This window comes from Talpa europaea, assembly GCF_964194135.1.
Source record: "Talpa europaea genome assembly, chromosome: 6".
NCBI classification, from domain to species: Eukaryota; Metazoa; Chordata; class Mammalia; order Eulipotyphla; family Talpidae; genus Talpa; species Talpa europaea.
The window spans coordinates 44,310,722-44,329,780 of record NC_140072.1 but is presented as its reverse complement, the minus strand read 5'-3'; the positions used below and the strand labels follow the sequence as shown (position 1 = coordinate 44,329,780).

The 19,059-nt window shown below is 43.3% G+C and overlaps 2 protein-coding genes across 3 annotated transcripts in view; one reads left to right on the top strand and one right to left on the bottom strand.

Annotated features, from left to right (window-relative positions):
- Positions 1 to 627: 627 nt before the first annotated feature.
- On the top strand, positions 628 to 3,471 carry SPMIP9 (sperm microtubule inner protein 9; the record flags this gene model as incomplete). The annotated part of the gene is made up of 3 exons (XM_084234325.1): positions 628 to 654; positions 1,618 to 1,710; positions 3,052 to 3,471. 3 exons carry the CDS (start codon positions 628 to 630, stop codon positions 3,469 to 3,471), a joined length of 540 nt encoding a protein of 179 aa, XP_084090451.1.
- A 13,673-nt stretch (positions 3,472 to 17,144) lies between these two features.
- Positions 17,145 to 19,059, bottom strand: part of EIF2AK3 (eukaryotic translation initiation factor 2 alpha kinase 3) — a gene marked incomplete at both ends in the record, with an annotated part of 60,334 nt that continues 58,419 nt past the window's right edge. For both annotated transcript variants that reach the window (XM_084235122.1, XM_084235123.1), the window contains 2 exons: positions 17,145 to 17,345; positions 18,636 to 18,698. In XM_084235122.1, the coding sequence (XP_084091248.1) occupies positions 17,145 to 17,345; positions 18,636 to 18,698 (264 nt within the window). The remainder of the gene's footprint in view (positions 17,346 to 18,635; positions 18,699 to 19,059) is intronic.

The window sequence follows — 19,059 nt, the reverse complement described above, 5'->3', positions numbered from 1 at the left end:
AGAGTTCCACTAGGAATGCAGAGCCTCACAGCTTTTTTCACTCTGGCTACCCCCAGTTCTACTAGAAATCATGGTTGGTGTTTCTGGATCAGAGTGTCTGGACTCTGCTTCCTCTAGGCAGTTCAAAGCCCTGGTCAGAGGGGTAAGTCAGCAGCTCTGGCTCTAGAGCCCACCTGAGCACATCTTCCTAACTTGGCATTGGTGACATTATGTTGACATTTTGAAAGAGGCCTTGCTGGGAACATTTATACTGCAGAGATTGGCAAATAAAATAGGCCTTATTTGCCCCCACAAGGAGATTGTTAAATATTTCTTAGCATAGCACTTACACTGTTATCAGACAGATAGCACCTCTGCTACAGATTTACCGCTGCTTGAGCCTTAAATCTGATGTTGTCAATAGCTCTAGCTCCTCCTAAACCCTGCTCCAACCCCTTTGTCCCAGGGCCCCCCGCCACCAGCCCATGTATCCCTGCTGCCACTGCCAACTTCTGGATGATGAATGTGAACTGAGGAAAGGGACTAGCCAATCATGCTTTGTTGGCACAAATTTGGGGACTGTGCCTGTTTACCCGACCTGTAGCAGAAGCAGGACTAACCCTCTTTTCTGTGTCCAGGTGTGTTGCCATGGCAGGTGTGGTGTACCCCAAACAAGTGAGTGTTGTGACTTTCTGTCTCCTGAAACTATCTCAGGGCTGGGCAGGTTTAACCACAGGTGAGAATCTGGCTCTTTGAAGCTTCCTCTGCTCATCATTCTGGAGTGATGGTTTTTTGGAACCTGGCAGAGGAAAATTAGGGGTTTATAATTTTCTGGACATTCTTGACTTAATCATCATGCATTTGTTAGGCATCCTCAGTGTGCCAGGCACTGTGCTGGGCTTGGAAGCTACAGAGATACCTAAGATTAGGTTCTGAGCTAGGACTTCCTTAAGTCAATTACCACACACCATGATAAGTGCTCTAATGAGGGAGGTAGAATATTTTATGCAAGCAAAGGAAAAGAGTTTCGTTTGGGGAGGAGGAGAATGAAAGGGTGGGGGAGATATATTTGAGGAAATGACATTTGACCTGGGTTTTTAAAAATATTTATTTATTTATGCATAAATAACTGGGGTACAGGCCAGAAGTGTGGGGGGTGAGAGGATTCACCAGAGACAGAATGGGGAACAGAACAGGTAGATGTACTGAAATACACTGCTGAGGGGAGCAGCAGGTGAGACAGGAGAGGTCTGTTGTGCCATGTGGGTCACCTCCCTGGCTGGGGATCGAACTCGTGCTGCAGTGGCTATGGACAGCTTCACAGTGCTGCATCTTAACCCCTTGCGCCACCAGGGAGGACCTTGATATGGGTTTTTGAAGGGTAGGAATTTGCTAGTTGGTGAGGAGTACAAGTCGCATTTCTAGGAGGAGATAAGAGCATGTGCCAGGCATGTGGGAAGTGAGGCCAGAGTACAGAGGGCATGGACCCAGGAAGCCAAGGGGGTAAGATGGTAAAGTCTAGTAGGTCATAAAGGGCTCTAACGCCAAAATTTGACCCTTGTCCCACAGGCAACGAGAAGCCATTGAATGTCTTTAAGTGATAGAACGTCTTGTTTTGTGTTCCTCTTTGTCCTCTAGTCCCCTGTGGATTTAGACATATACCAAAGCTCCTACATGGTTGACTATAAACCCTATGGGAAGCACAAATACTTGAGAATTACACCAGAAGAGGTAAGAGGCCACTCAGTCTTGTCGTCTGTCCAATTGCTTAGTGAAATCACCATTTTTTCATTTTTATTGTAAGGGTGGATATTTAGAAGAATATCCAGTGTCAGGCAATCTAAGATTATGATCTAAGATCTAAGATTTATGATCTAAGATTCATAAATGATCTATTTGGTTCCCTCTAAATAAATTGTTCTGGCTTGCCTTTTTCCAATTTTATTATATATTGGATTTTTGGTGATTTTCATTTTTTGTTGAGTATTATGGCATATTCTTTATCTTCTGCTGTTTAGTATTACATTGGATGATTATGCCATAATACATCTGTCTGTTCTGTCAGTGGACATTTGGGTCATTTACCATTTTTGTTTCTCCTCCTGCCTCTAAATGCTGCAATGAGATGGGGCACAGCTAACTGTGCCAGAGCTCGCCCCTCCCAGCAGTGGGTTTGCTCTTCATGGGTGACATCACTGTTTTGCAACGTAGACGCTTCCATTGATTTTCTCGGCAACACAGAGTTGCCCCCTGTAGGACTCCAGTCTGGCCATTAATTCACATTGTCAAATTTTGAAAAATTTTGCCAATTTTATGGATTTGAAATAACATATGTCTAAGGTCATGATTTTAATTTCACTGGATATCATGAGGTTGGATAAATTTTCACTTATTTATGGATATTTATTATTCTGTGAAATAACTGTTCATATCATTTGTCCATTTTTCTACTGGGTTGCTTGTCTTTTTCTTATTAAGTTGTAGGAATTCTTTAAATATTCAGTTATGTACATGGCTCAATGCTTCTCCAGTTACTCTCTTTCAGTAAATAGAAATTCTTATTAAAATGCCTTTATCATGTGCTCTTTTGAAGTCTTGTTTAAGAAATCTTTTCCTTTCCTGAGATATCACCACTAAAAATAAGATGATCGCTACCAATCAAGATGGAACAATTCCTGGGATATGTTATTTAGTGGAAGCAAAGTGTGGAGTGGCTTTATAATACGTATCACTTATGTACAAGCCAGGAGGGTGGAGATATACATTTATGTTTATATGTATATAAAGTATTTCTAGAAGGATACAAAAATCACTGATGACAGTGGTTGCCTCTGAAGATGGGGTCCAGGGAGGAGAACTGACTTTTCCTTAAAAACCCTTTTGAGCATTATTTTAGTATCTCCCTCTGCTGTAATGGAAATGGTAATAAATTGTCATTCCACAACTAATTTAAATTTTAAAAAAGGAAAGGGTTTTGGGTACTTTCGAGTTACTTCTGTCTTGAGTGCTTCTTGGAAAGCTGCATCTTCTACTTCCCTCAGTCCTCCATATCTATATGATTTGTCTCCACAGCAAGTAAAGCTGGACACCCAACTCCGGGCCAGAGAGTTCTATAGACCCATTCTCAGCCCCAACCCCAAGTTAGAGGATGGATTCTCCGCTTTCAAAAGACTCCACATGACTGCCAAAGACCTGGGACAGCCTGGCTTTTTCCCATCACAGGACCCTGTTACTGCAGCACAGAACTGCACATTCACCAGTGTCTGCCCTTCGGCATACCCAGCTTCCAGCTCTCTGTATCTGGCCCAGGGGGGTCCTGTCTGGGTCCACCAGGTGGCTGACTTTCCTTCTCTGCTGGAGCCAGAGCGCCAACCTGCTCCAGAGGTTGGCAAAGGCTACTTCCTACTGCCCGGCTATCTCTGTCCTCATCGCCATACCATTAAGTTCCCCATTTTGAACAGATGGGGACCCCTGATGCCATTTTACCAGTAGGAAGGATGAAAACACCATCCAATGGCCCATGGAAATCCTTCCCTCTCACAAGGAAATCTCTGTTCCACCTTTGGAATACAGAAGGGAGAAATGAAAATAAAACTCTGGAAAGATGTTCTAGCAGTACTGGGACTGGATTTGCTCTACGGAACTCCCTAGTCTACCTTGAGACACAGCATCGCCACTACAGAGGAAGCAAGGGGTGGAGGGGAGGGAAAGAGAGATGAAGGAAGAGAGGGAGAGAGTGAGGGGCAGAGAGAGAGAGAGAGAGAGAGAAAAGGAGGGAGGGAGGGAGGGGGCGAAGGAAAATTGGTATGTATGGGAGGCTGAAATGTGTGTTGTTTATTATTTTTTCCAAAGATTTATTTTTTTATTTTTATTTATTTATTTTATTTATTTATACAAGCACTGGGTACAGTCAGAAGCGTGGGAGGGTGAGAGAATTCACCAGAGCCAGAGCGGGGAGCAGAGCAGGCAGAAGGACCGAAGTACACTGCTGAGGGGAGCAGCGGGTGGCAGGAGGGGTCTGCGCGCCATGGGGGACCTGGGGATTGAACCGGCGCTGCAGAGGCTGCGGGGCAGCTTCCCAACCCAGCGCTCAACCGCTGCCCTTGTGTTGTTTATTATAATTAAGACTCCTACTTGTCCCGACCCGCGGGATTCGGAGGCACGAAAAGAGAAGGGCTGAGGATTGAAATGAGGGGCTTGACAACTTGACGCTAGCGTTTGCTTCTTTATTTTTCCTTTTCCTTCACTTTTACATGTTTTTTCCTTTCCCTGTCCTACTACCTTCCCTGGCTTTCTCTATGCTCCTCTCTCAGTACGTTTCTCAGTATCCTCTCTCCAAGTCTCTACACAGCATCCTTTCCCCAGTCTCCCTCTCGAGGTCTCCTCGTCTCATCCTCCACGCAGTCTCTCTCCCTGCCGTCTCTCCCGTGGTTTCCTTCTTATCCCCCCCTCACTCCTCTCTTGTACCTCTCTGTCCCACGTGATTTTTTCGAAGCGCAGTGGTTTCTCCGAAGGCTAAAACGAAAACGAAACCTAACTTGCGCGCATGCGCAACACGGCGCATGCTCCATGCGGCTCCGGACACCTACTCTAAAGATTCTTTGGTATTTATTTACAAAGTGTAAAGATCACCATTTCCCATAGTCATTTGGATGTTGATTGTGACTGTAAAACTTGATATGCTATTGGATAACTGTTCTACTTAATTCTCTTATTTTAGTTCATCACCCTCACCTTTGTAGCAACCAATAGTAACCATTTAAAGGGCATCATTTCTTCTTGCAACCTTTCTTCTAGCTCAATGGGGCTCTTTGTGAGCAAATCTGTTTAAGAGTTAGATAGGAAATAGCCTAAGCTGCTGTCACAAAGTGGACCAAGGTACAGTAATTTGATCAATGTACTAGTCTGTCTCTCTCCACACAGGAGGGAGGTAGACAGTCTGGGAGGGGAACACATCTTTGCTGTGGCCTTCATCTTTGGGCCCAAGAGGCAGCCGTGGTCTACACTGTATTCCTTCTGAATTTATGTTTTGAAGCCCTAAGTCCCAGTGTGGCTTTATTTGGAGACAGGACCTTTAGGAGGTAATTAAGTTTAAACGAGGTCATGAGTCTGGGTCCCTGATCCCATAGGATTGGTAGCCTTCTGAAAAGAGAAAGAGAAAGAAAGAAATCTCATTCTACGTATCTGTCTCTGCCTCTGTGTGTGTGTCTCTCTACATACACAGACACACCTGCACGCATGCAGGCACACACACAGTCTGAGGAAGGGTCCTGTGAGGACACGGACACGGTGAGATTGCAGCCATCTGCAAGCTGGGAAGAGACTCCTCATTGAAAAACAGACTCCCAGGGCCTCCCCTGGTGGCACAGCGGTTGAGCCCTGGGTTGCAAAGCTGCCCACAGCCTCTGTAGTATGGGTTCAATCCCCGGCCACTGGCGAGGGTCCCATATGGTGCACAGACCTCTCCTGCTGCCTGCTGCTCCTCTTAGCAGTGTATTTCTTCTCAGCAGTGTATTTTGTCGGTCTGCCTGTTCTGCTCCCTGCTCTTGCTCTGGTGAATTCTCTCACCCTCCCGCACTTCTGACTGTATCCAGTGCTTGTATAAATAAATAAATAAATCTTTAAAAAGAAAAGAAAAGAAAAGAAAAGAAAAATAGACTCCCAGACCTTGATCTTGGATTTCCAGCCTCCAGAACTGTGAGACAATAAATTTCTATTGTTTCAGCCCCCCAGGCTGCAGTATTTTGTTATGATAGCCTGAGCTGACTAAGACAGTCACTGATTCAGTCATGGACAAGTCTGGGTAGTGGAAGCAAGAAACAAATACGAGTGTTTCCCTCTTCGGGACACAATGCAGAAGTGATATTCCTCACTTCCAGTTATGTTCTCTTGGCCACAACTTAGTCCCACCAAACTGCAAGGAAGACTAGGAAAGTCATTTCAGCTCTTCTCCCAGTTTCTTCCTGGGGAAAAAAAGACTGGATGCCACAATCCTCCCATCTGTCTCCAGCCTCTTGTCCCCTGAGGTCCCTCAGGACTAGTGTGAGAACTGAGAATCTGGAGTGGGCGTGGGGCCGCTGAGATGTGGCAGCCCCCAAGTCAGGTCCCCCACAAACTCTGTCTCACTAAATGCTCTTGGTGACCAATGATTCAGTGCAGCAATCACCCTATTTTATAGGTGAAGAAACAGAGGAGTCAGGTGGTTTGGTCAAGTGACATAGGATTTGAAGCTTAACTTCTTTCTTTCATGAAATCTCACTTCCATGAAAACTTACAACTTTCTCATCTGTAAAATGCAGGTAATCCCACATATCACACAAAGTACACACACACACACACACACACACACACGAATGTACTTGTGAGCTTTAAAAGATTTTTTTAAAGGTTAATCAAGTATTCCTTTTAATTGCTAATGTAAAAGAGAAGGAACTGATACTTATAGATTTTCCACTGCCAGACTGAGCGCCCTCCCCCACCAAGAAGTCAGCCTGATGGGATGCTTTTGTCATTCCGCAGCCTAGGGAGGGGTCCTGATGGGGAGGCTGCAGAAACAGGACTGGGAGGCTGGAAGATAAAGGTAACAGCCCTTACATGTGTATATTTTCCCAAGTTTACAAAACACAACTGGAGATGCTATCTCCCTAACTGCCATTGCATCTCTGTGGCATAAGAGTTCTTGTTCCCATTTCACAGAGCAGATAAGTAACCCTAAGGCTGAGAGGGGATGCACGCCCCAAACTTCAGGGTGCCCTCTGCTGAGCACCAGCTCTGAAAGTGCATCCCATCTGGGCTCCCTGGGGAATGCTGATTCATCAGCTCCACCCTGAGTGCAGGGAGAGTCACTAGGTCTCCAGAATGCCAAGAATCTGCAATTTTGTGTGGTGCACCTGGGTGTTGTGTTGCTGGTGTTCTGTGGACCACACTTTTAGATGCAGCGGAAGAGGATGCAGGCTTGCTGGAGATTCTTGGAGTTTCACAGTTGACATCTCTCCTGGAAATAAATGTATACCCCAGCCGAGTAGGGTGAAGCAGCGGGCGTGGGCTGGGGGTAGATCAGAGCATGCACCCATGGAGATAATTCAGGAATGTTTGGTCATGTGACCAGTCAGAATGTGTCCGTTCATTTTCAAACATCAGTGTATTCCACTTATATAAAGCATATGATGTAGTCAAACCCACAGGCCTGGGAGGAGAGGAGAAATGGGGAGTTAGTGTTTAATTGGCAGAGTATCAGTTTGTGATGATGAGGAAGTTCTGGTGATGGATGGTGGTGAGGATTGTACCACTGAGGAATGTACTCATTGCTACTGAACTGCACATTTGAAAATGGTTGAAATGGGGCCTCCCTGGTGGCGCAAGGGGTTAAGCGTCAGCACTATGAAGCTATCTGCAACCTCTGCATCGTGAGTTTGATCCCCGAATTCGATCCCCAGCCAGGGAGATGACCCACATGGCACAGCAGACCTCTCCTGTCTGGCTCATTGCACCCCTCAGCAGTGTATTTCAGTAGATCTGCATGTTCTGCTCCCCACTCTGTCTCGGGTGAATCCTCTCAACACCCCCACCCCGCCCTGCGCAGCTGGCCTACACTCATCTCTTGTATGCATAAATAAATAAATCTTTTAAAAAAATGGTTGAAATGATAAATTTTATGTTACATGTATTTTTTTCTCCACATATAGGAAAGGAAAACTAGATCAGATTTAAAACCAGAATTATGAATTTGAAAAATTACTACATTGCTCCAAATAAGCAAAATTTCTGAGTGGAAAAAAATACAATAAAAAATCAAAAGACAAAAAAAAGAAAAATCAAAAGACAAAAAACAAACTGGGAAAATATTTGCAACGCAAATGTCACACCAAGAATAAGACCAACATAGGGGAAGACTGATTTATTTTTAATTCAGTCATTTGTTCATTTAGCAAATGTGTATTGTTTATGTGCCAAGCACAATTCTAAGTGCTATGGGTATAGAAAAAATAAAAATAGAAATGAAATAGAAACTAATAAAATAATAAGGAGAAGACCAGGAGATTCTATATCAGTTGGGAGAAAATGACAATAAACTAGATAAGGAAACCAGGAGACCTGACCCCATTGACAAGGTGGGGCCATGAGCAGAGCAATGTGTACATCTCCCCCAAGTCATGCCTGTCCCCTTCTTCACCCTGCAGCTTGGGCAAGTTGGACCTGGAGGGTGGAATGACAAGAGAGAAGGAGGCTGGATTCCTGAGTAGTACACAGCAGTCACATCAGCTCTGGAATGTTCCCTAGGAGAAAAATTAACCACTAGTGTTTCTCAATTTTCACTATACATTAGCATCACTTGGGGAACTTTAAAAACTACACAGGGCTGTCCTCTCCTCCTTAATTTCAGACCTAATCAGTCCAAGGTGTAGCCTGAGCACTTGATCATTAAAGAGCTCCCCAGTCAAGATGGAGCACTGTGGGTTCATGGCACTGTTGATTGGGGTTCGTGTCACACATATCTAAACCTCACACATCCACACTGTAGGGTAAGTGAATTGGTCAGGCTTTTATACCATTGGCCTCTGTGGCTATCACCTGTGGCCTTGCTTGATCTTGTTTACATAAAAGGCACGTAGGTGTGGGGCACACGTGCTTGACTATGGACACCTGAGCATGGGTGTGCGCGCATGTGCAAGTGTGCACACCTGGGCCTCGAGGTCAAAGATATAAGGGCAGCGTTACTCAGAGATGGTTGGGCTATGAGAGGATGAGCGGTGGCTATGAGAGGGAGACCACGAGAGAATGCCGGAGAAAGCCCAAAGAAGAGTGTATAGAGACTCGCAGGGGCCCGAATTGCTATCTCCCTGGTTTGTTTCCCCTGCTTACCATTATAGCCTGTGAAAATGATGCCACAAGCTCCAAAATTCTCCTTTAAACTGCTATAACTTATGGTGAAATTACCTGGCCTAGGATGGTTGCTAACACACAAGGTGGGTTTTGGTTCTAAAAGCCGTGCCCAGCACTCATACTGCTGTCACTGGACAGCTCTTCAAACCTGAAGCAGGTGACATGCCTCCTCCAGGTGACACCTCAATCAGCCCTTCAGTGGGGTCAGGAGAGATAGACTATAATGCTGAGACAACCTGGGAGGTCAAATTTCCAGGGAGTGGGAGTTGCGTGGATGAAGGTATAAAGAGGAGGTAGCAAAACCGGAAGCGGAGGAAACTGGCAGTGTGAGGAAAGGCCAGTGGTGCAGTTATTATTTCTGAACATGAGTGAGCACATGGCCACTACCCAGAGCTGAGGTTTAGCTGGGGCTGCTGGTGACAGGCCTTCTATGCTGAGCTCATGACTTTTAGCAGAGGATGATCAGGAGCTTACAGAGAATGCTAAGCAGGGAATAAATAGGAGGACCAGATTTGTGCTGTAAAATATTTTGGGTCATGTCAGCGTGGGTTAGTTCATGACTGGAGGTGGGAAGAGGGTTTTGAGGTTCAGTGAGAGGTGATGGAGTCCAATGAACACAGCCTATTTGAATCAGAATTCCGCTAATGCAGCACATTGTTGATTTACTTTAGCTTTCTACCAACCCAGAATTCTTACTATTTGTACTTAAACTGTTTCCAGGCCAGTTCTCCCTCAGTCTTCACTGGTCCAGATTTTGGGGATCTGGAGGGAGAGTCACAGTCCTTGTAGAATAGCCCCTTTACTGTAGGAGTTGCTCAGGAGATATTAGTAGAATTAGTGGTGCAGCTGCATTTTATTTTACTGGTGCCGGCCAACAGTTCCAGCCTGCTCTCTAAGCAGTCAGGGGGAGGTTGTAGCAGGAGGGTTGAAATAAATCTAAAATCTCACCCATACTGCATAACGTTAATGTGCATGTGAATCACTTGTAGCTCCTATTAAAATGTGGACTCTGATCTAGCAGTTCTGGGATGGAACCTGAGAATCTGCGTTTCTCTTAATGCTCCTGGTTTAGCAGCAACACTTTGAGTGGCAGGCCGGTGATTCTCAGCCTTGAGTACACCTGGGATCACCGAGCTGGGGGTGGAGGCCTTTAAATTCATACTGAAGAAAATGTGATGTGATAATACTTAAGACAGTACATTTTTGTCACTCATAAATGTATACAACATATAGAAAAAAAAATCCTCATGTCTGCGCCAAACATTCAGAGGTTGTAATTTATTGGGCTGCAGTGTGACTGGGGTGTGGCACCTTTTGAAGGGGCTAGTATTCTCACCTGCTATCAATATTGAGGGGTGGTCTTTAGGTCACCCAGTGAGCTTTTAAAAATGTAGGTTCTGGGCCTCTCTGGTGGTGCGAGTGGTTAAGTCTCAGCATTATCTCAGCATTATCAACCACTGCAGTAGTGTTCCATCCAGAGTACCCCAGGGAGCTAACCCACATGGCGCAGCAGACCTCTCCTGTCTTGCCTGCTGCTTCCCTCAGCAGTGTATTTCAGTAGATTTGCCTGTTTAGCTCCCCACTCAGCCTCTGGTGAATCCTCTCACCCCCCACACCTCTGGTCTACATGCCAGCTCTTGTATGCATAAATAAATAAAAAATAAATCTTCTTTAAATCTTGAAATGCCCCCTAAAGAAATGTGCATTTTAGCAAGCATGCCCAAAGTGAGTGATTTGGTGAAGATGCCTAAGGGCAGTGATTAGGAATCACTCAGTGGACCCCTAGGCTCATAGGGCAGAGAGCTAAGCAGGATTAATCACAATTAAAGAAAGAATCCCTTTATTTCCCTACCTCACTGAAGTTTATATACCTGTGTGATTCTTTCTGTAGAACAGATTCCAGAAGTGGAAATGCTGCTGTGTCAAAAGGAATTAGCTTTCAAAATTAGACTGTTATCAACCAAAAATTCATTGAAACGCATCGCAATTTGTATTCCTAAACAGTGTGTAGAAGACAGTTCATTCACTTCTGTCCACAAAGGTAAGTCTTTTCAATGTTTGCTATCTAACAGTGGAAAATGGGGGTCCCATGGTGGTGGTCGTTTGTATTTTCCTGATGAGTGACCAGGTTGAGTTCTTTTCATTCATTTAAAAAAATATTTACAAACCACCCATGATTTACCTGCTTGTACCCGTGTGTGTGTGTGCGTGTGTGTGTGTGTGTAAATCCTTAGATTTCAGTAAGCCTGTTTTCCTCCTTTATAAAACGGGGGCAATCAGATCTCCCAAGGTGTCAGTGAGGATTCCATGAGATTTTGTGAGTATGCAGTGGCCAGCACAGGACTTGCTAAGCAGCAGGCGTTCGGAAATATTTGCCTTTGAAACCCATGAAGAAGCCCATCTTCCTGGAGCGCTTAGGCCTGCGCCCCGGGCAGATCCATTCAAGCCCAGGGCGGGTGATAGGGGGGTAATTAAGGACAGGGTGTGGCCGCTGCTCACACACACCTCTTCTCCCTGCACCCCCTCCACCGCGCAGCACCGCTCCCACACCACACCTCCATCTCCAGCGGCACTCGGCCCCCAGGCTGTGATTCGGCATCTGGTCCACAAAGGGACCCGCACTGACTGGGCTGATGGGTGACGCTGTCTCCCCAAAACCCAAAGCCCTTGCACGAGAACCCTAGCACCGAGGCCTACAGTGCCTGGGGCTTTCTTCGGTATCTTGTCGCCCCCGCGTGGCCAGGCTGAGTTCTTCCACTTGGGCTTTGGTCTGCACAGAGAATTCCTGACGCCGCTCCCGGCTGTGCAGGAGCCAGATTCCCGGCCCCAACCCAGAGAATCGATATCACATCCACATATCTTTGATCTCCAAACCCTCTGGCCACACGGCTCCCCGCTGAGTCGAAAGAGGAAAGACTCGCGGGCACCTAGTTGACCGGCAGCACAGGGTCAAAACGCTGCAAGAAAGGAATTCCCACTGGGCGCCCCTCCACTCAGCATGCCCACACCCCGCAGAATAACAAAGAACGTTTCTTGATTTTTTGATAATAACCTTTTTTCATATTTGCATAACACGTTATCCTCACATAATCAAATTCCAAGCTGCAGTTCTTGTCATATGCATATTCAATGTCTACATTTTTTCCTTCCAGAAACATTGTGTTTTACAGGCTACATTTAAAAAAAAAAAAGATTTTATTTATGGGTAGAAGAACTGGGGTGTGAACTATGCAATTGTTTTTGTCTTTACTCCTCTCTCCTTCCTTTTCATTCCTTGAGGATCTAACAGTTTCAGCCAAAGGGTTCTTCCTATAACTTTCCACCAGGTTATACTACAATCGTAGATTTGCATCTCTGCACACATTTGTGTAACTCTTTAATCTATAGTTATGTCATTTAATCCTCACAATAACTTGACTAATTAGGGCCATTTCAGACCTGAGGAAACCGAGGTTGTGATTTCAATTTTAAGCCTGTTTGTTGAGTATCTATAGAGTCTATGCTGAACATTTTCTTATCACTAATTTTTACAATGTGTTATTTGTCCTTGAGAAACCAGATTAGGAACTTTAAGGAAAATCATCAACAAGCAAATAGTAACACAGCAGAGTGTGATTACAAAGCCCAATGCAGTCTAGTCACCTGTCACTCCTCTAAACTGCGCTGGTGTTGAAGTTGAAGGGAATTCTGAGAATTGAGAGTTGTTTTGCCAAGGGATGTGTGCATGTGTGGAGTAAGTGGATTATTACAAGCTTCCTATTATGTAACTAGTTCTTTTAATAACTGCCTTGTTTCCTCACATGTAAAACAATGAAAACACCTGCATTGCAGAGATCCTATGTAGAAATAAAGAGCCCTTGTTTAATCCTCCTAAACTATAAGTTGGGATACAAAGAAGAGATCCATTGAAATATTGTAAATGCTATTTATTGGTTTCCTTTTCTTGTTTTATGAATTTACTATTTGTTAAACCAGAAAGTACTATACATTCTTTGGAAGAAGTCAAACAACACAGCAATGCAAAATGAAGTTAATCATCTCCCTCCTCCCTCTTCCCAGGGTAAACAGTGTGGTCTTGGGTGTGGATACGTTGAAAGGGTATGCTCATGAAAATAGTTCAGAGACGCTGTTTCACTTTGTTGCAATTGTACTAGTCATAATCCTCGCAGCTTGCTGATTTGTCACTTATTTAACAGACTAAATATTACTAAATATTACTAAATAGTAATTCCATTTATCTTGCTGTGTCATTTGTTTAATATCTGTAGTGCACTGGTTTCTTCATTTTTTAAAGGATTATCCAGAATATTTCTTCAATAGACCGCTTTTTTTTGAGAGAGAACACTCTTTTCCCTTCATTACTGTGTCAACCTTCTCATTGCCCCAGAAAGGTTTGTGACCTTTCTGGAAAGGTTTGTGACCTTTCTGGAAAGGTCTAGCTAGCTCCTGGAGGCATCTGATTTCTGTGCCAAAAAGCTGCATTGTCCCTCTTTGTTTCCTAACCACTGTTTCCTGCTAGCAAGACAGGAGCTTATTCCAGAGTTGCTGACATCATTACTGACAGTGTCCTCTGGGTGCTCTCTTCAAGCCCACTTTGTTTCAGAAATAGCAAATAAGAAAGCGCATATTTCAGCAAACCCTAAAGAAACACTTCAAAACTCAGTACCAAGGAGCAGAGACAGAGGGTCCTTGGTCTAGGGATATGTCCCTGGTCTAGGGATGTGTCCTTTGGCCCCACTGACCTGGTTCTTGCTAGATAAAGACCCCTGCCTGGCTCCCTGGTTCCAGCTCTTTCTACCTCCAGTCAGCCCCCTTCCTCTCTTGCCACCATCACCTTGAAGTCTCATGATGGCCTTCCTCAGCTCAGAAACTTGAAATATCTCCCTATTTCTTCTGAAATGAAGTCCCAGCTTTTACCTGTGAGTCCTGGGAAACTCCTTTTCAAAAGGGAATATCTATCTCCAAAGCATGTTTGGATTCTACAGAAGCTCTTGCACGGAAGCCCAGGAGTAATACTGTCTTTTTTTCCTTCCTTTATCACCTATAATTCTTCACTTCTAACTGCCTTGTCTTTCTGCCTCAAGTTGATCTATTTCTTTCTGCTCCCACTGAGAGCTTTTTCCTCCCTTCCCTTCAAGCCTTGCATGGACTGTCCCTCTGTTGCCCCCAACCTTCTAAAATTGCCAGAGGAAGCTACTTTGAGGCTCCTGAAGGGGTTTCTGAGCAAGGCATTAGGGGTACCAGGAGTGTAGGGAGTAGCTGGGTACCTGGTCCCTAACATCTATTAAGTCATTGTCTACTTGAGTTTAAAAGCAGTTAGTTCATGACAAAAACATTATGAGACTCGGTGTGGCTGAACTTTTCCATATCTGGTATGTTTAGCTCAGTCCCATTTGTTGTATTGCTCTTGTGATGCATTTTATATATTTGGAGCAGGGGAATACCTTGACTGGTATCTTGGTCCTCAACTATGCCCTTCTTAGAGGACGAGGTATAAGTGCGCCATCTGGTGGCAGCCACGGTAGTTGCGGGGATAGAATCTGGAGGGAGCAAGTTCCCAGAGAGCCAGCCGTCTTCTCCAGCAGTGAGGTTAACTGACCCTATGGCAGGTGGTGGGATTGGAAGCTTGTTTTGTGTCTGCTTCCTTGCAGAAACAACTTTCTCTGCATTTACAACAAAAGCTATCAGTGAGAAACGATAAGGAAAAAGCAAACCACCCTAACATTAAATCCTTGTTTTTGCCTGCTACTAAGTCAGTGGTGGCAAATTTTCTGAATTTCTCAGCCATTCTGACTTCTGGACCTGCACTCATTCCTGAAAGGCAGAGCCTAGATGTGCCTGTGCTTTCTTCTGGAACTGCGTTGGGTCAGCCTAGAGCTCTCTCCAGAGTCCCTCCCAGGCAGGCCCAGCTGGAGGTGGGGAATGGAATGTGCTCCTGTGAAAGATGAGTTAGATTATTGGGGGGTGGGGGGGGAGGAAAAGGGGGAGAACAGCACCAGGCACGGCACAGCCATGTATGTGCCAAGTACGTCAGCCCATTTCCCCCACTCATTTAAGTATATGGTCCTTCCTCTTCCTTTAGAAAGCTTCCAGGAGTTGAAATTTTCATGCTGTTGCATCAGGATTGTTCAATCATTTCTTTTACATTTTCCAAATATTTGTTGCTCTGACTGGCACATCTTCTTCTTCATTTGGCTATTTTCTGAGAACTCCAGCCACATCTGGGTTACACACTGTGTCCTTCAAATTCAATTCTACAAAATAAGTAATCAAGCACCAGAATAAGCTCAATGCTCTTGAAATTACAAGAAGGTGCATCCCCTACTTCCTGGGACCTCAGCTATTACGGAGGTTGACTTGCATCAGAATCACTGGTTCAGCTGTGGTTGGACAGTGGTGTGTTTTAAGTTCAAAGGCCTGAAAAAGTAAAATGAAAGGCCTACTTGTATCATGCAAGAAATTTGGTACAAAGATACTTGGTACAAAGAAGGAGACAAAACTCTGGCTAGGAATTGGAATACCTACCTGGGTTTTCCCAGTTCTGCTCTTGCTGGCTTTGATTTTGGGTAAATCACAGCCCCGTTCTGTACTTGAGTCCACCATAAATAAAATGGCAATAACAATGCTTGGCCAGTTGTCAGACTGCCAAAGGATTGACAGCAGGAATGGAGGGGGACCCCTGGCTGGGGGTGAAGAAGAAAGGAATGAGGGAGCAGCAATGGAAGCAGGCCAACTAAAAGATAAGAGGGAAATGGGCTAGCAGAAACTGGGAAGAGAAATAATATCCAAGCAGTACTTCAGAATGAGTCTAGATTGCATCATAAATAGCTGTGGTGTTTTTCCATCTCACAAACTGCTCATAATTTGGGGGAACAGGCATTATTTGTGAAATGAATATAATTACACCTCTTGACCCCTAACAGTTATGACTTGTGCCTGGTCAGCCCGGCAGGCCACACAGCTCCACATATCAGAAACACCACACCACCGCCACACCAGCATGGCCATAGCCCTTTTCCCTGTGACATATCCTTTTAGGGCAGGGTCGTCTTCATATTCCCGGTCCCCGACAGAGCAGGCAACTGAGCAAATGTGTTTGATTCTGTGCTCAGTGAATTTTGAAAGGGATTTGGGCCCATCAAGTCTCTGGAAAACAACAGAGAAGACACTGTTTGGGGTAGGGTAGGAATAGAATTTCTTGAGATAGGGTTATGACCGTTTCTGGATTAGGATCCTATTTTACAAATTTGAAAAACTACCAACTGGGGGTTAATGGCCCAAAATAAAGGTCAACCATAAAGAAATTTTTGAAGTTTTATTAAATCATTTAGACTTGAAAGAAGTCACAATAGTTAACACACTTAAGTGCGTTCTGTACACCACCAACCCAAATGGATTGAGTTCAGAATTTTTATAAATAAAAAATAAACATATTTACAGTGAAAAAAACATGTTAGCAAGTTAAATGATTAAACTGTTATCTATAATCAGTTTTGGGAAAATACCAAACTATAGGAGTACATATAAGACACTTAAGACTCTGCTAGATTTAAAAAAGTCCATAAATTGAAGAAGTTAGTTGTAATATATGATTCGTTTCTTACTACATCATTTTTCCTCCCCAAACCAGAACGTTTGACCAATGTACATAAAAAGCTTCATTTTTCTTGTATTGGAGGCAAAAGTACAAAAAGCTCTTAAACTCTCCCTAGAACCTAAGGAATAAAGCTATTTAATGCTATAAAAGTCACTATAAAACTAGCTATGGACATAAACCATTATGTAATTTGTGCTACTTGTCCTCCAAAATTGTGCAGATTCCTAATTTACCCACCAGGGACAAAAATGGAGTCAGCTTTTTTTGGAAATCAGTTTCAAAATCACACCGAATCTAGAAAGCATATTTCTAGAACAATATAATTATCACATGTAGGGACTTTCAGTCTTCGGTACTATAAAAATATTTCCATTTTAATCCTCTGCATAATTTTAGGGATTGCTTCTACCTTTCCAGGCAAAAGATGAGGGCTATCAAGGTTGGGCAGGTAGTTTCAAGAGACCAACAAAGAAGGACTACACACGATTTAGTGATAAGTCCTTTCCTTAACCATGGCAAAAATCCAGAGTTGGCTCAAATTAGGCTATGTCCAAAATCTCGTTTCAGTTTGACTTAGAAAAAGTAGTTCAAAATAAAATTGAGCCAATGACAAACTTTTCAAGTCTGCAGTTTTGGAAAGCCACGTTCCTCAGAGGTGGGCTGGAGATGCGAGCACAACTTAAGGCTAATTGCTTGGCAAAGGGATATGGGAGATGCTGGACTGTCTTGTATGTTTTGTTCCTGGTGAACTCAAGGAGCGAGATCTTTGTCTGAGCACTGTTTTTCCGGGAAGCTCCAAGTCCTCAAATACAGCATTTTCAATGATGTCTGTAGCTTCAGGCCTTTCCGTGGGTGATGGAGAGAGCATTTCTTGAACCATCGCATACTGAAATATAATAATTGCTTTGTGTTAGAAAGGCCAGATTCAGATGACTAAATCGGGAATAAGCAAAACTATTCTGTAAATATATTAAGTTTGTGAGCCAATTTCTGATGCGACTTCTGAGTAGAAAAGCAGCCGGATGATATATAAACAAATGGGCATGGCTTTCAATAAAACTACAAAAGTTTTATTGAAAAAAAATCCAGCAGCTGGCTGGATTTGGTCAGTGGGTAATAGTTCGCCAATCCCTTCTCCAAAGAAACTCAGATTACTTTTGGAGGATTTGTTGTTTCCTAACATAAAGAGTTTTGAGTTACATCCTTGAAATACAGACATTATCTGACCTTAAAAATAAATTCATCTTATGACTGCATGAGAACCTACAATTATCTTAAAAAAATTTCAATTAAGTGAAACTATGGGGACTACACCTGAGGGGGTGGGAGGAAGCAAATATTGTTTAAAAATGAACAATGATGTAAAAAAAAAATTAATATTAAAAAATAAATAAAAACAAAAAAATTCAATTAAGAAAATCATGCCAGAGATCAGTACCTACCACTTTTTCTTGACTTTTTTGAACCCTCTCAATGTAACATTTCCTTATGTACTAGTCTCTGGGAATTGATTCACCAACTTCACAAAATTGGTAATAAAATAATTTTTAGTAAAACATATCATTTTAGGTTACCATATGTCAATATTAAAAAATTCATGATTTATCAATGTATAAATTTTTAAATGATATATTTGTGGACCAAACATTTTGAAATAAAAATAAAAGCTGCAACAAAGGAACCTTAAAGTTTCATTATATATAATTTTCATAATCAAGATAAATAATTTTTCCTTCCCACTGTTTAAGCCATTTCCTGTGTCACTGAGTGTTGGTATTCAACACACGCAATCAGTTTTTTTTTTTTTTTTAAAGAAATAAGTCAGTTTTTAACATCTCTCCCAGTTCACTATGATAAATAAATTAATAACGTGATCATAACGGCAACCCTATTGTTGTGAAAGCATGCTAGGGGTTCAGCCTTGTTACAGCAAAAGCTGTTACCATTCACACAGGCGGTCAGGAAGCATGGGCCACAAAAGTGGGCTGAGGAACCCGGGCCTGAGTGTCAGTCTTGGTTTTAGCAACTTCTATGCTTTTGGGATCAGGTCCCTTTCTTCTCTAGACCACTGGATTTTCCTTATTGGTAAAATGGTGAAATTGATAAATTAACTGCTAAGAACCTTTACCTTTTACATGTAATTCTAAGGAAAATAAATAAGGAGAATTATACATACCTCACGAGGGTATTTCTGAGTAAACAGTGGTGGAAATTTTAGATTCCTTACATCAGATAAGATCTAGAAAGAAAGAAGTGTCATCTTTAAATTTATTTTGCTATATGAATCCATTTAAACAAATTTTTTTGGAAAGCTCATCAGTAGCTTTTCCTGACTTAATAATCTATATACAAATGCTTCTTTTTTTCCTCAAGATTTATTTATTTTTGCATACAAGAACTGGAGTGTAGGCCAGAGGTGCGGGGGTAAGAGGATTCACCAGAGACAGAGTGGGGAGCAGAACAGGCAGATGCACTGAAATACACTGCTGAGGGGAGCCAGGCAGGAGAGGTCTGTTGCACCATGTGGGTTAGCTGGGGATTGAGGTTGGCTTGATAGCGCTGTGTCTTTAACCCCTACACCACCAGGGAGGCCCTACAAA